Below are 15,186 nucleotides of genomic sequence, written 5' to 3' on the forward strand. Positions count from 1 at the left end.
TACGTACCTGCAATAGTGTGTCCCATAAATTGCACGATTGCAGGTAAATCTACTACATGTACTACTAGCTAAAATTAGCCATTGCCAAGCATCACGCTTTGTTCATTTTTATCCAGTGTTGTGCAATGTAATGTTTCCCTTGTGTCTATTCTGAATAGCCACCTGATCATTTTTGTGCTTCTTTACCCGACCAAATGTGGACCAATCTGACCCCCAAAACAGACTATAGCTGAGAATTGTTCTGATTATGAACGGACCGTAGTGAAGCCTGCTATGGGGGGGAAAACGCAAGACTGGAGAATTTTGAACGTTCAAAATCTATTTTAACTCTGTGAAGGGCACAACACTGGAGCCCACTATACAAGGAGTTTTAACCAAGAACCTTAAGTCAAAACCTCTAATTACAACACCTCGTAACTGACAAAATTTACTACTCACAGTGCAGAATGGTAACTGGCTAGCCTGTGTTTGCATAATCTCTCAATGGCTGGCATTAAGGGCCCACTCCTCATGAGGTAGTGACAATTGTACGGCTGGCTGCTAGCAGTGCGGTTTAGTCAGGCTAGACTGGCGTACTTTCCCTTTCCACAAGAGGAAGGGAAAAGTAATGACACAGTAGCTGTGATAATGATCAAAGCATAGACTTCCAAAGAGAAGTGCACAATGTGTGTAACCTATGTGAATGTACATTATACTCACTCACTCATCCTCGCCGCATATATTTGTGTCAGACCTTGCTGATACACCAAGTTGCAAAAAATGACAAATATTGTGTTGAAAATTTAATCATCCCACTGCAACAGCATAATGACAAAATTTTTGCAGTATTTACTTGTAAAGAGATACTGTTAAATCTGTGTAGACCACTTGTGATCCTACAAAGCACACATTGTGATGTTCATGTAGCTTATCAAATAAGACACCCTGCGATACATAGGGCTAACTTCTGACAGTTTGTTACTCTGTACTATATCACCATGGAGAGAAGTACCATTCTCTGCTCAACAAGGAAGCAAAAATCATTAAGAGTAATTGGGAAAAGTAAATATATCTTTTCCCAATATGGTATAAGCCATATATATGGGAGGAGATGGTCATGACAAAATCTTTTGTTTCAAATTGTAACATGTCTGCAACTCCATCCCTGGGACCTTACATGGACAGGTTCATCCACACCATCCTATTGTATACTGTTATGATTGTTATTATAATATTTGCCATTAGATACCAGATTGTGCATGAATACGCAGTCCCCATCTTCCCTACACATCCATCATCTATATGCTAATCAGCGTCACAATTGCTTATGGCTGCAACATACATTGTACATGTAATTTCTCTCTTTAACACTGAGAAATATGTCTCCATCTTAGCAGTGTGGAACAGACAGAATCATGCCCATTGTCATTAGCCTAGTAACAAACTTTAAAGCCATCATAGGACATTATTCTGATAAAAGATACTTTAGGAACTTTTGTCTTCATGTTCATGTATCTTTCGGTCTGTTCTTAACACAATTCTCAAAAAACAACTTAGTGTGCTGAAGTTGGAATTCTAACAGGAAGTACTCCTAGCATGTTGTCTAATGAAAACAATTTTGCAAGGGGTATGGTATGAAAACTTCATAGCATTTCAACAGACACTGACAATTAGTGATTATCAAATATTGAAGACAGCAGTGTTATATTTTCTTCCCTACAGTAGATTGCACTATGGTCAACTTCTATAACAATTTTGAGTAACTTCAGTATAAAGATGCTATCAGCTGCCAAAAAAGCAATTTTGAAAAGATCTTGCACATAGAGCCAATACCATTTACCCCCTGAACAAGTACACTGTACAGGGGTAATAAGGAGGATTGAAATTATAATAGTCTTTGCATAGTAGCTGCGGCAAGGACTTTGAAAAAGCATTAAAAAACAGCTACCATAAAATAATGCTACCTTCGTCATACATTCACCACACAGGTATGTATTTCTGGCTTCAACTGAGACATTGATTTTGTTTATAATATGTAATTCATAGTGAGTGCTAGTATGGCCCAGGCAATGTTTCCCAATATAATGCTTGAATTTCATGTCCTTCATGTACATACAAAAAAACACCATGCCGAAATAGAAATTTGCAATGTTCACTGTTAAATGTCTGCTATTTGATGACAACATACATATCTTGCTAAATATATAAACAATATGTGTACTACATGTGAGTGTCTGGTGCACTGAAATGTCTATGGCAATAAAACATTCACACTGCATCTCAATTAGTAGCAGTGTATACAGTGTAACTTCAGCCTACACAAGCATAGTATTCTGAGTGTCTATACAATGCAAATTTTCTTCATCACATACAATAAAATATGCTTGGCCCAATTTTGCAACTGGCTATCATGATCATTTATGTATTAGATTAAAAAGTCTCTTGCTTTATGAACATGCATTTGTGACTGCAGCAGTATCATGATTGCCAAGCTACAGGATGTGCATAGACTGTGGATTGGAAAATGGCTTATACATGTCTATTTAATGGCTTATAAAATTGTCACATCATGAGCAACCTTACATCTACTTCTCTGTACATCTGCTAGACACCTTTAAATTGGCTCGGACAATTCAGTTAATACCTATATCTTACACATTGCTTGTGCCCTGTATCTAGCTGGAACCATATGCATTACTCTCCTGTATGCCTATTATTCCTAACAATTAACTTAAGTTTTTTCTTTCCATAAATTTTGACTTACATTGGCATGAAGATTTCTCAGGCTCAGCAAAAAGCACTAAAGCTTTCAGAAAGGTTGGTCAAACAGAATTCTCACTACAATCCATGTTTTCCCTTCCTTGTTTCATCATACATTTTCCATATCACTCGAACATCTAAACTAATATTTTGCACATGTCCCATGAGTTCTATTGGCGATTTGATCTAGAGTTGATTCACATATCTGTGCACTGTGTACATGTCCCAAGCAAATCCTCATTGGCTGTAATGGCCACAAGCAGATTTTATCCAAAGAATGTTATATGGTCACTCCTGCACTTAGAGTTGCAGTTAGGATATACAAACGATGTTAAAACGGCTGCAAAGGCAAATAGACCTCAGACCACTCACATTAGATAAACTACACTTTGCAAATCTTTGTCATAAGCAGGAAAACCTCCAAAGAGCCGTCAGTGGGACACCAGGTCAAAGCTGGCTCCTGTCTTTACAGTCAACACTTGCCACTGTCTTTAAATTAGGGCAAACAGCCCTCTTTCCTTGTCTTTGTAATCACCATCTACATTGACCAAGTAACAAAGATACACATGATATACCTGTCCATTAGTTTGCACCAAAATAAAAACCATTTAGCAAATCATTCTATTCAGCAAATTTTTGCCATCTCTCTTCTGAAAATGCATATTTGAGGCACTACAATATGTACAATTGTTAGCTTTTCAAGCAATCCTACTGACATACCTGGCTTTCATCTGTTGCCTACATTTCATTGAGAAGCTACTTTATACCTTTTTCAGGTAAGTGTATCTCTGCCCCCCTCACCACCCTGTACCTCCTACATACATGTATCCTACAATGTCATGACTACTCCTGTATGCGGTTGCTGCCCCCATTCACGAGTTGTCGCAGCTGTTTCAGGACGGCATCTAGCAGCTTCCTTCTGTCTCTCTCGTTCTTCTTCAGGGAAAACAGATTCTTCTTCTTGTCAGCCTCTCTCATTCTGTCATGCAAAAGGAGAGAATCACATACAATCTTTGGCAAAGGCTAAACAATACTAAACAATTAAATGGGGTAGGGAATTTCCCGAGCAGCCTCGTAACCCCTGCTTCGCCTATTGAGTCAGTGAAGTCAAGCTTGCTTAAGCTTGATGTTTCTGACTTAGGGAGAAGAAATGCTGCTACAGTTATCGCTATGGGCCGCTCTTCATCACCATGATGATAACATCAGGCCCTACGAACCTGATTTAGAAAAAAAAAATAATATGTACTTACCAATATACCACGCAAGTTGAAGGAAAAAACAATGATGAATCAGCAGAGAAAAATGTACATCCCTCAACATGCTACAGGGCAGAGTTTTGAAAAGAACTAAACTGTAACTATAACTTTACAGATAGATGCCTGACAGATATTCTGTTTCAATGCAAACAAAAATAAAAATTTGGAATAGACATAACTAAGGAGGCAATCATCAATTGCAAGTAAGTACTGTTAGTGTACAGTATCATTCTAAGCATTGGCAACTGTTCTTGAAGTGTCTTATCAATTTTTCATGCCCCTACACATGTACAAACTACAGAATGACACCACTTAAGTTTTCTTTTAATGCTAGTCTCTAACAACTTGAAGGCACTTACTTCTCTAGAATAGTGATGGCTGTGGAGGGGTGTACTCTGACATACTTGTTCCTCTCCTGGCCATAGTCTGACAGGTACAGTGACCAGTCCCACGCCATGAACAAATCTAACAGCTGGGGGAAACAAATCATTTCTCCATGTGGGTTAACACATTATGTGCACGACACCTAGCAATACGCTAAAGTACTGCACAAATGAAGCTGATGTTCCAACAGTTACACTCATAGATTACACATGTATCTGTTCTACATGTATGTATGCAATACATAAAAAATTGAATGCTATTTGTAGGGACTAAATTTCTGCTAGTGGCAACTATTTCCATACCTAACAAAACAGCTTGGATTGGCTGTGCAGGATGTGCTTAGGTCTACATGATCAAAGGTAAATGTATCAAAGGTAAACACATCTTTAAACTCAACAGTCTGCAAGTCTTGCTTGCAAATTGGAAAAAAAGTGATTTTACTACCCGCAAAGCTGCAATCACTGGTACAACTAGCAGACTTACCTGTCTGAGTTCGACAAACGTCATCTGTAAAGCACCGTCCTTAAACCCTGGCACTGGCTCTGAGTCCACAAACTCTGCAGCAGCAAAAATTGAAAGGTTATACAAACAGTGATATACTCTACAACTACCCCCAGGGCTCGAAATTCATTTTTGGGATTAGGTGCACTGGTGCACCCAGCTAAAAAAATTGGGTGCACCAAAAAGTTTTTGGGTGCACCACTTAAATTTAAGTAAATGACCTAATGATAAAACTTAATCACAAGCTTCAAATTCTTAAACAAGTACCATGGCAGACATTTTTATTATCTTTTTAGCACTTAAATGTCAAGAATATGATGTATACTAGTATACTTTGATATCTTAAAGACATAAACGTAAGAAAATATTTGGGTGCGCCCTGTGCACCCACAAAAAATAATTGGGTGCACAGCTCCAATTTTGGGTGCACCTGGGTGCACATGCACCCAGTATTTTGAGCCCTGACCCCAAAACATATATTATGAAGATGGTATCAAAAAGCCTGTACCTAAGCCGCAGTATTTAAAAGTATCACTATTAGATGAGTGTGTGAAGATCTTTCTAATTTCTACTGAATGTGAACTACGACAACATCAATGAAGGCAGATTGACTGTGGTGCCCCTGTAAACAAGGCACTGATTGGCTCACATTGCATTTGACAGTGAAATACAACGTCAAACTGCTTCAAGCATACGCATCAAATCATTCAATCAACACTTCACTTTACAAGTGTTGACAATGCAGACATTCAGAGCATGTCAAATGTTTGTCATCTTTCTATAACAGAGTCAATGCACAATGACTTTCATTCTTAGGTAAGTGGGTAGTCGACGTGCTCGTGCATCGTCAGGGTTATACAACCCCCTATGGGGGGCATACTCTTTTGTTAGTTTTCACCCTTGCCCACCCCTTTATGTTACAACTGTATGACAAGACTCACGTTCACACTGGATGACGTCGAGGTTGAACTGCTGCAGCGCTCCCATGCTGACCTGCCTGACCTCGTTGTCCAACAGGAAGGTCATGAGGGAGGAGGCCAGGTGTTTACAGGCGGACATGCAGGCTGTTTGGGCCACTTTACCCTGCGGACAAAACAACATCTCCAGTTCAGGGTCATTCTGTGAACAAGGTCGATGGGGTTCGTCCAAACATTTAGACTGGGGTAAGTCCCTACAGTTTAATTTCAGTGTTGGATATAAAGTGTTAGCAATTTTCCATAACATCATAATCTATGTCTAGATCATCGTGATGTGTCTAAAGACAGTCATTATGACCGTTATTACTAATATCAATACAACATGTTTGCCAAGTTGTGGCCCTAAGATTAAGACTGATTAGTATTGAAATGACAATTGTTGAAATGCAAGTGTAAGCACATTTCATAAAAACGTGGTATAAAATGAGTGGAATGTCTGTATGGTGTAAATTAAAGAATCTTGATGATTGATGAAACTGACTGAGTCAAAGTCAGAGGAGTTCTGACCAGTTTGGGCCAGTGATACCTACAGGAAGGTTGGTGAAGACAGCAAAGGTGCTCTGCAGAAAGGCAATCAGGTCCATCAGGTAACCGCTGGCATGGCCACGGGGCTCCTGTAAGGTCCAGTTGTAGCAGGCTGCAGGGAAAACAACTTTTCTCACTTAGACTGACATGTCACTCGTTTGTTGCAGGTTTGAGTACAATTAGCATTAAATTTTGTGTATTGTATTGTTCTAAAACATACCAACCCAAAAGTATCATAACTTATTAACAACTTTGATTAAATAAACATCTCAGATGAGTCTCAGATGAGTTTGACAGGATATGAACATACTTTTCTTATGATAGATTATTCCCTTAACACCCAATACAGCCATGCATTTTATTTCCTTTTAAATTTCAATACACTACCTGTACTGTAGATGGTCCCCGAAACCACTGCCTGTCAATTAAGTGTGGCTTGCAACATTGAGTACAACCCATGTATTGGTCATTCTAGTTTCCTTTCCACATTCCAGACAGTGGAATAAAGTTAAAGTCACAAACCTAGATCCAGGAACTCGTCAATCTTGGTGTTGAGTTTTGAGTAGATCTGACTCTCAGCTTCTTGTCTTGTGTCCTACAGAAATACAAAAAATAGAGCAAAGAATGAAGATTAGGGATATCTAATAAAAAAGTTGATTCTCCAGTGTGCAAAATACTTTTTTGAGCCAGGTTGAAAATGTGCTTGCGCTGCGCAAGTGGGTATTTTGCAAGCTGTTCTCGTATCAGCTCTTTAGACAGCTATGTTACACAGTTGCTAGCTTACTCCTTAAGTTGTAATCCATTATTAATGAATAAATCTTGAATGTATATAACCTTGAATGTATTAGTTCCCTGCAGCCTGGCTGTGTGCACACTGTCCCCGACTGCACCTGTCATGTTGGAGATGAAGTCCTCCAGGTACACACAGGCTGTCTCCAGGTGGGTTGTGTTTATGGAGATCTGGACCAGCTGGGAGCATACAAACATACAAACAAACAAAAGGTCACTGAAATTGCCTCAATAAAAAAAAATGTGACATCATTTTGACCTCCCCCAAAAGAAAGAAAACATTCTTGACCAATGCTGCTAGTTGCTCCATTGCTAGAAGGAAGGCATCTCTTATTTTCAATACATTGAAATGCTTTAAAAAGAAGAAAATCCAACTGAATATTGTCTCTTGGATTGTTTGATTGGTAGGTTTAAAGTTTTCCCCAGCACTAAAAGACAACATAAATAGGACTTAAGAGTAAAAACTCCTACTCCTGATCTGTTCACATGATGCTTTTCACAAAGCCTTCATTCTGGAAGGAGGATAGACCCCTACCTCTGCCATCCCCAGGGTCTGTTTCTTGATGTGTGAGGTGAGACAGCCGCTCAGTGTCCTGGTCAGCAGCAGGTTGGTGGACTTCCTCACCATATCATCGATCTCTGTGTGACTACACAAACATGATACAGCATAGAGTTGACATTACTGAGGAAATCATTCAAATATTCAAAAGCATTCAAGCAGTTCCATTGCAAGTGGGAAGCAAGCATGATGACAGTCAATACAATGCTCACAAAAATATTAAAATCAATGGTTTAAAGGACACGCTGGTTTATAAACGATGCCCTGCTTAGAGATCAAAAGGCAGGTATTGTGATGAGGACATCCAAATCCAATTAATTAGCACCAGTGACAATTGCGCTGGCAAACCAATCCTGAACAGTTATCCAGAAGACAAATCAGGGAAAGGTTCCCAAGAACCAATCAGAATCAAAGATAGATTCACTCATGGGAAAGCAGCAAACTACAGCAACCAACAGCCATTCAGCACTAAGGACAGCTCCAAAGCCAATCAGAACTGGGGAATGATACACAGATCAGCACAAAGGACAGCCCTCATCCATACCCTAACCGCACACAAAACTGACATTAACAGTTGATCAAGTCCAGAGGACCAAGACTCTTGGGGCAAACTACATACAACTGATGGTTGAGCTAGGTCTACACTGACATCAGGTTGACAATAATATTACCATTCATTCATTCAACATAAAAAACCACCTTACACTAAAGGCAACATACAGGACATACTAACCTTAAGTTGAGATCTTCAGAGAACTTGATACAGGCATAGGCAAACTCCTTGATCTGCTTGTACACCTGAGGTACAGACCCAGAGAATGGGAACCTTTTGGGGAAGTCCTCCTGTAGGAAAAAATGTCACAGGGAACATTTCAATGTCAACTGCAGTTATGAAAGGAGTAGGTTCAATAGACTTACAACCTGTTTTCAAATGTCCCCTTTCTCTATGCAGTTTTGACAAAGGAAGCACCAACTTTTACTTACTAAAGATCTCCTTCAAAAGCCATCAATCTTACTGACAACAATTCTTTTATCATTCCTTATCTCTGTTACGCTTGCTTCCACCTATTTGACAGCTCTACCAAAACAAGCCATTGTACTCGTATATAGTTGTTATATCAGAACAATAAGGACTACTCACCTTTTCCAGGGCTTCGTCCTGGTAGGGGAAACTCCGAATGATCTCGCTGTACTCTTCTTTATCAGCAACATAGAGAGGTGCGCATGTGTCTGACTCCAGGATCTCTCTATATGGGGACAGTACATTTGTCATCTTCACTGGGTACAGCCACAGGCATACATCAGGTATGAGGTGCTTCCATCCTATGCTTAACTATGTAATCAGCAGAATAGCAGATACTGGCGCAAATCACTAAACACTGTTCAGATGGACATTTTTATTGTACCTGAATATCTGCAACCATCTCTTCATGAGGATCTCGTTGTACTGGTCCCTGATTTCCATGAGTAGGTCGTACAGTTGGGATACAGGGAAGCCATAACCCTGGACAAAAGAAAGTGGAGAAATTAAAAAATTTAATATATCATAGCCTATCCATATGCCATATGCCATAGTCTCATACAATGGGACAGAAAGTTACCATGATTATGAAAACATGTATTTTTACATCATGCTATTTGAAAAGGAAAGCATGATGTGTAAACTGGACAATACAACAAACTATTAAGTCACATTTTTTCTGCACATTGATACCTACCGCTAACGTATCTGAGAAGAGCACTATGAGGTTCTTGATTTCCAGCATCAATGTTGCATCAGTGCAGTATGCCTGAGGAGGAAGAAAAAAAAACAGACAAAATCAGTTCCAGACTCTTCAAAGCCTTGAGCCAAGAAAGCTTGTCATGAAGTAACAAAACATAATTGAATGCATGTTTGGTTACTCCGGCTTAATGGATAGCTTACAGAGTGAGTCCTGAGGACGGCAATGATTTTAGAGAGGGCCATGTCCCACAGCTCATCCATGAACTGTCTGGACACCAGGCCCTGGGTGGTGTTCATCACTGTGTCTTCCACAACAAAGAACCTACAAAGGCAACAACAGATATTGATGCACAACCAGGTTAATGTATACTGTATCAACAGTAGCACATTTGTCTTTACAAAAAAAAATAGTTCATCACACAAGAAGATGAGCCATGAAAACACACTGGAGATTATTTCATGGATTCTACAACTACAAGATGGCTGTAGTGTACTGTAGAATACTGTTTACATAAAAATGTACCAGATGAGTGTGATGTACCTACCCTATTATCTGGTGGAAGTAACTCTTGTAACCTTGCAATGTTTCATGCTGTAGGAAAGAGGATGAAAACTTTTATTCTTCTTCAGCTCTGTCACAGTCTTGATCTTATCTTGAATCTATTGCCCATCCCAATACTAGTGCCGCTACCCTAACTCACAATGTAATTTGTAAAGGAAATGTGTTTGATTACAAATTTCTGTTAAGTCTAATGTCCTTTGTAATTTGTGTTAACATAGACCTAATAAATTATATGTCTACATTTTTTTCTAATAAGCTTACCACTTATTAACAATAGAGTGTGATTTACCTCCAGCATATTCATACCAACATGCTATCGACATGCAAAAGATACAGGTTTCATATTTCAGTGCATGAATGTATTGTTAGCCTGTTCAAGAGATCTGTATGTTATGAAAGATGGGAGAATTCAACATTCCTACTATGGTACATTGGTAGATAACAAATGGCTCAATCCTAGTTTCTAAACGGTCATGACTTATAACATCAGCACTACAACTATACAACATTGTTTTTCTTACCATGTTAGACTGAGGTTGAAGTGCCAGCCTAGCTTGTTTTCTTCTCTGTTTTCTATAGTAATTTTCAAACTGCTCTCTGGCACCCTGTAAGCCAGAAGAGAACCTTTGCATCAGCATGTGAAAGGTATGTACATGAGCGCCCCCAGCAAGTTTCAGGAGAGCTGCATGTTACAAATTACCAGGTAAAGAACACACACAGATATCATTTCCTGTATCTTGTTGAAAATGAACCTCACTGACCAACTGGACAGGACAAATGTACTGTGAAATTCTTTTTCATCCCCTGGACTTTGAATGGAAATCCTGTTGAAGGCACAACGATCCTAGGCGGGTCCAGGGGCATGCTCCCCGTGAAAATTTGAAATCAAGACCCTCTGAAATCCTATTTACTTCATTTTGGAGGCAAATTTTGTTGCTAGACGCAGCTCAGTTCAATTAATATCTTTACATGCCGATTTTTGTCCATCACAGAGGACGGAATGGAGACATTTTTTGCCTGTTTCCAGCAGCAAAATTGTGTCAAAGGACGGATGCTAGAACCCTGCTGTGAACATATCATTTACGCAAAAGTTACTCTCATTAGTAAGTTTAAGTTTCGAATGATTGTCTCACCAGCACTGAGTAGATGTGCATACATCTGTAGACTGGGGAAAAGTCAATCATATCTTGAGCACTCCTCTCCTGCAACAAACATCCCACATTGTTACCAGACAAGTATGTATTTACAAAATAGCATTTCAAATTATTCTGCAGCATCTATTTTAGTCGTCATAATCTGTATTGCTTTAGGGTGTTAATCAATCTGTAAAATGTTTGTTTTATTACTTTACTTTTTTTATTACTTTACTATGTTAAGATTTAAAGCTGTGTGTTTGTTTTAATGCCTGAATATGCAATTCAGCGTGCTACAGGGCTGCAATATATTTGGAGATTGAAACTGCAATCAATAAAATATCAATAAAAAGGACAACATTCAAGTTAGATCTAAAACTTACCTCATCCTCATCTTCATCATCATCATCCTCATCTTCCCCATCCTCATTTCCAAAGGGGTTTGTCTCCTCCTCTGCTTCCTTCTTCTCTTCCTGAACTTTCTTGTTACCTGATTTTTTCATCAGGTACTTCCTCACAAGAACTCTATCCAGGTCCTTCTGTTTGAGTGCCTTAAAAGGAGAATGGTACCAACAGTAAAATGATTTCTTCACTGGATAGGAGTAAGTAGGTCTTAAACAGATATGAGCTACAAAACAGATGAAAAAAATATTGATGTTTCCAACAACTTTCAGCAGAAATATCAGAACTGATACCAGTACAACCACATATGGTATAATGCATTTTCATTGACTATAAAGGCTGCATGCACAGTCAAACTGGTTCAGAAAGCTGTTCATATTTGTTATCATTACATTAGTCATGTCCTATCATCTTTCTTTCATGTATCTTTAAGCCTTCTCAAATAAAGAAGCAAATGGAATATCTCTGGTGGCTACGTAATTGTGTACAGAATATATGAGCAACGCCAGACGCATATGAAAGTATTATTAGAGTTGATAGTTTTACTGAAAGTGCTGTCAATGGCACATATATTGTGCATATAAGTTAACATATAACTTACATGGCTCATGGCATGCTCCCCTATCCTCTCAGAGTGCTTCCGTATACTCTCTAGGAAATCTTTCAGGTCTGACATGGAGGCATCTTTGATACTTTCTCTCAATCTCGGAATGGCGTCTGCCATTATTTTCGAGAATCGATACCTGAAAAAAAACACAAAATTATACCTTTATTCAAAACACACAAAATTATACCTTTATTCAAAACACACAAAATGATACCTTTATTCAAAACAACTATCTTTCTAGATCTCCAAGGAGATGCTAAGATAAGCTGCTGTCTTACAATATTCTGGCAATGTTACAACAAAATATATCAAGTCACTATACTGTAATTCTTTAAATGTTAATGACAATTTTCAATTTACCATAGTTCTACTATAGAATTGTTATAACCACGAAAATCTCATGTCTCCTTGTATATATATATATATATATGTATACCGCAAAATTAAAAACTAAATTAGAGCAGGGCGGGACAGTGATGTGTGCATGTAACGCATGGCAATAAAATTCAACAATGGCTGATAACAGTAATAGTACAATTATGACGATATTTCGTCCTCAGTTTTCATAAGTTCTTTGATTGAACAATAACATGAGCTACTGGCTCACCTGCTTACTCTTGGTAAGTATGTGTGTTCTAGCTGTTCAAGGGTCTTCAAGGCTGGGTAGTATCTGGGAAAATGATAAATGCACTGTCAGCATGTCAATTTTACGCTTCCTCTGTTGCAACATAGAATCTCCTTTAAAGTGGAAGGAAGATTGGTACATTCAACAATAGCTGATTATAATTGGCATTCTTCTCAATATATCTTGTTCAGATCTATTCTAAGGGTCACTGCCTTGTAAGTTTTGAAAGCCACTCTAGGAGCAACTAGTACAATCCTGCTTCAGTGTTCTCTAGTGCTTACTCAATGCCCATCCCATTTTTATAAGCTATTTCAGAGTAGATGGAGACTTATGCCATATGCAGTATTCACATAAACAACAGACCACATGAATCATGATCGATCTACAATACCTTTTCTGGTCCATCTGTTCCTTAAGTTTGATGTACATTTCCAGAACAGGCAGACAGAGGGACAGGCTTTCCGTAGCGGACGTGATGTTCTTCTGGATTCTCCTGCACTGTAGGAGCTCCTCACTTTTCTTCACCAGCTGTAACATACATCATCTTCAGGGCTTGAAATACAAAGGTGCAACATGCAATTTCCAGTCTGTTTTTAAGATGTGCAATTTTTGTGTGCACATAACAATATTCTGAATGTGCAATTTTTAGATGTAGAAAACATGCTGGAGTTGGACAGCAAGACAACAAAACTTCAATTTCCAAAACAATATATGTACTACATATTATTTTGCATGTAATTTTTTCACAAATTGCATGAAGAATTTTTGCCATCATGCAATTTTGTATGCACCGGTAACTGAAAAAAATATTTTGAGCTCTTATCTTATTCTTATAGCAGCCTTTGGTCTTACTGAAGGCCTGTATGTAATTCTTGAGAGAAGACATATGTATATAACTTACTGTAAGATTACGAAAGCGCTGGGCTCAAATGTACAATTGCATATCTTGACAAAATACAGAAGATAAGCATGACTATAACTATATGTATAAGCCGAAGTAATGCCAACACTATCTGTCAGTTGGGAATGCAGAGTAGTCTACAAAGATTACTCCACAATACAGTAATGTATTGAGGACAACAAATCACATGCAAGCCATGTCTCATGTGTGACACTATTGCTAATTCTAACCACTGCAGTGTCATCCACTCAGACATGGGCAGCCACAGCATCAGCAACTTCTCAAAAATAAGATATGCTGTCACAGCTCAACATTCTCCTTTTTACCTCCTTTGACGATTCCTGTAAGGCTGCATTGCTTTCTGTCACCAAACTCTGAAAGGAACAGGCAAAAGTTTATCCATTGGAAAAAGATGTATGCACAAATTTTCACAAAAGTACCTAAAAACACATCAAAAACAGCAGGAGCCAAACCAATGGTTGAAGAGTACAAAATATGCATTAATAATATGACAAAAACAACAACACTCAGGTGAAAGAAAGGACTGTTTTGTCTGTCTCACCTGTAACTTAACTGCCTCGGAGCGAACTTTGAGCAGTTCTGTGATGGAGTCGATGAAGCCCTGGTAATGGTGGTTACACATGCGCTCAATGTCACGGTCATGGCTACGTATTCTGGTGTTCAGCTTCTCCAGGAACGTCTCATGTCCCTCATTGTCATAGACAGCTCTGGTAGGAGGGGAAAACAACCCAATCATTCAAGCTCATAACACCAGAGGTCTAAAGCTTGTTCTGGGAGAAAGCACACATGCACACTGACCCCTAGCTCTAACATGCCACTACCTAAACCAAACATCAAAGCATTCAAAGTCTTTTCCTTCCTTATAATGATGCTTTGATTTTGAACTTGTCACTGCTGGAACAGAGTCTGTGTTTAGCTTGAAGAGGAGATGATGACATATCGCAGAGAGTACACCACTGAGGCAGTATTATCAACTATTATATATAAAAGTAATGAGGCTCCATTGGCAGGGGTACATGGCCAAGTCATATATCGTATACAGGAAAGACTTGGGTGGTGGACCCCGGGTTGTTATAGCTTATGAAGCTCTATTAGACCAATTGATTTTAGAAAGAATCCTACATAGTACTGGAACTGAGGAAATGTTTGCGGTACTGTGGTTTATATTCAGGATTTTAGCAATGATCACTTTGCCGCAAACTCAAAATTTCAAAACCATGGCAAAAATTTTAGTTCTGTTTTCCCCTGTTTAAGCCCTACAAATATGTACTATACAATGTATTAGGGCGTGTTGCAGGCATTTGTTAGTGTTACAGTGAAGATGAATAGTGAATACCAACAAAGCACAAAATGAAATAGCAACACTGCAGATGGTTAATTCACTTTGACAGTAGTTAAAATTGTATATATGTGTGACAGTCACTGTAGTTGTGTGACAGCTGTTGAAATTGTGTATCTGTGAGACTGTAGTTGAAATTGTGT

At 38.7% G+C, this 15,186-nt stretch overlaps 1 protein-coding gene across 2 annotated transcripts in view; it reads right to left on the reverse strand.

The window, feature by feature from the left end:
- Positions 1-767: 767 nt before the first annotated feature.
- The window catches only part of LOC118414167 (exocyst complex component 6B-like), a 16,144-nt gene continuing 1,725 nt past the window's right edge, over positions 768-15,186 (reverse strand). For both annotated transcript variants that reach the window (XM_035818021.1, XM_035818020.1), the window contains exons 2-23: positions 14,246-14,411; positions 14,010-14,057; positions 13,174-13,310; positions 12,765-12,827; positions 12,152-12,293; positions 11,532-11,699; positions 11,149-11,217; positions 10,537-10,620; positions 9,999-10,045; positions 9,655-9,775; positions 9,449-9,520; positions 9,137-9,234; positions 8,872-8,977; positions 8,464-8,573; positions 7,707-7,818; positions 7,217-7,351; positions 6,905-6,977; positions 6,388-6,494; positions 5,822-5,963; positions 4,863-4,936; positions 4,355-4,467; positions 768-3,718 (exon numbers count right to left, since the gene is read on the reverse strand). In XM_035818021.1, coding sequence (XP_035673914.1) covers positions 3,583-3,718; positions 4,355-4,467; positions 4,863-4,936; positions 5,822-5,963; positions 6,388-6,494; positions 6,905-6,977; positions 7,217-7,351; positions 7,707-7,818; positions 8,464-8,573; positions 8,872-8,977; positions 9,137-9,234; positions 9,449-9,520; positions 9,655-9,775; positions 9,999-10,045; positions 10,537-10,620; positions 11,149-11,217; positions 11,532-11,699; positions 12,152-12,293; positions 12,765-12,827; positions 13,174-13,310; positions 14,010-14,057; positions 14,246-14,411 — 2,323 coding nt within the window. In that variant the 3' untranslated portion in view covers positions 768-3,582. The remainder of the gene's footprint in view (positions 3,719-4,354; positions 4,468-4,862; positions 4,937-5,821; positions 5,964-6,387; positions 6,495-6,904; positions 6,978-7,216; positions 7,352-7,706; positions 7,819-8,463; positions 8,574-8,871; positions 8,978-9,136; positions 9,235-9,448; positions 9,521-9,654; positions 9,776-9,998; positions 10,046-10,536; positions 10,621-11,148; positions 11,218-11,531; positions 11,700-12,151; positions 12,294-12,764; positions 12,828-13,173; positions 13,311-14,009; positions 14,058-14,245; positions 14,412-15,186) is intronic.

Source organism: Branchiostoma floridae, chromosome 4 (genome assembly GCF_000003815.2).
Source record: "Branchiostoma floridae strain S238N-H82 chromosome 4, Bfl_VNyyK, whole genome shotgun sequence".
Lineage (NCBI taxonomy): Eukaryota > Metazoa > Chordata > Leptocardii > Amphioxiformes > Branchiostomatidae > Branchiostoma > Branchiostoma floridae.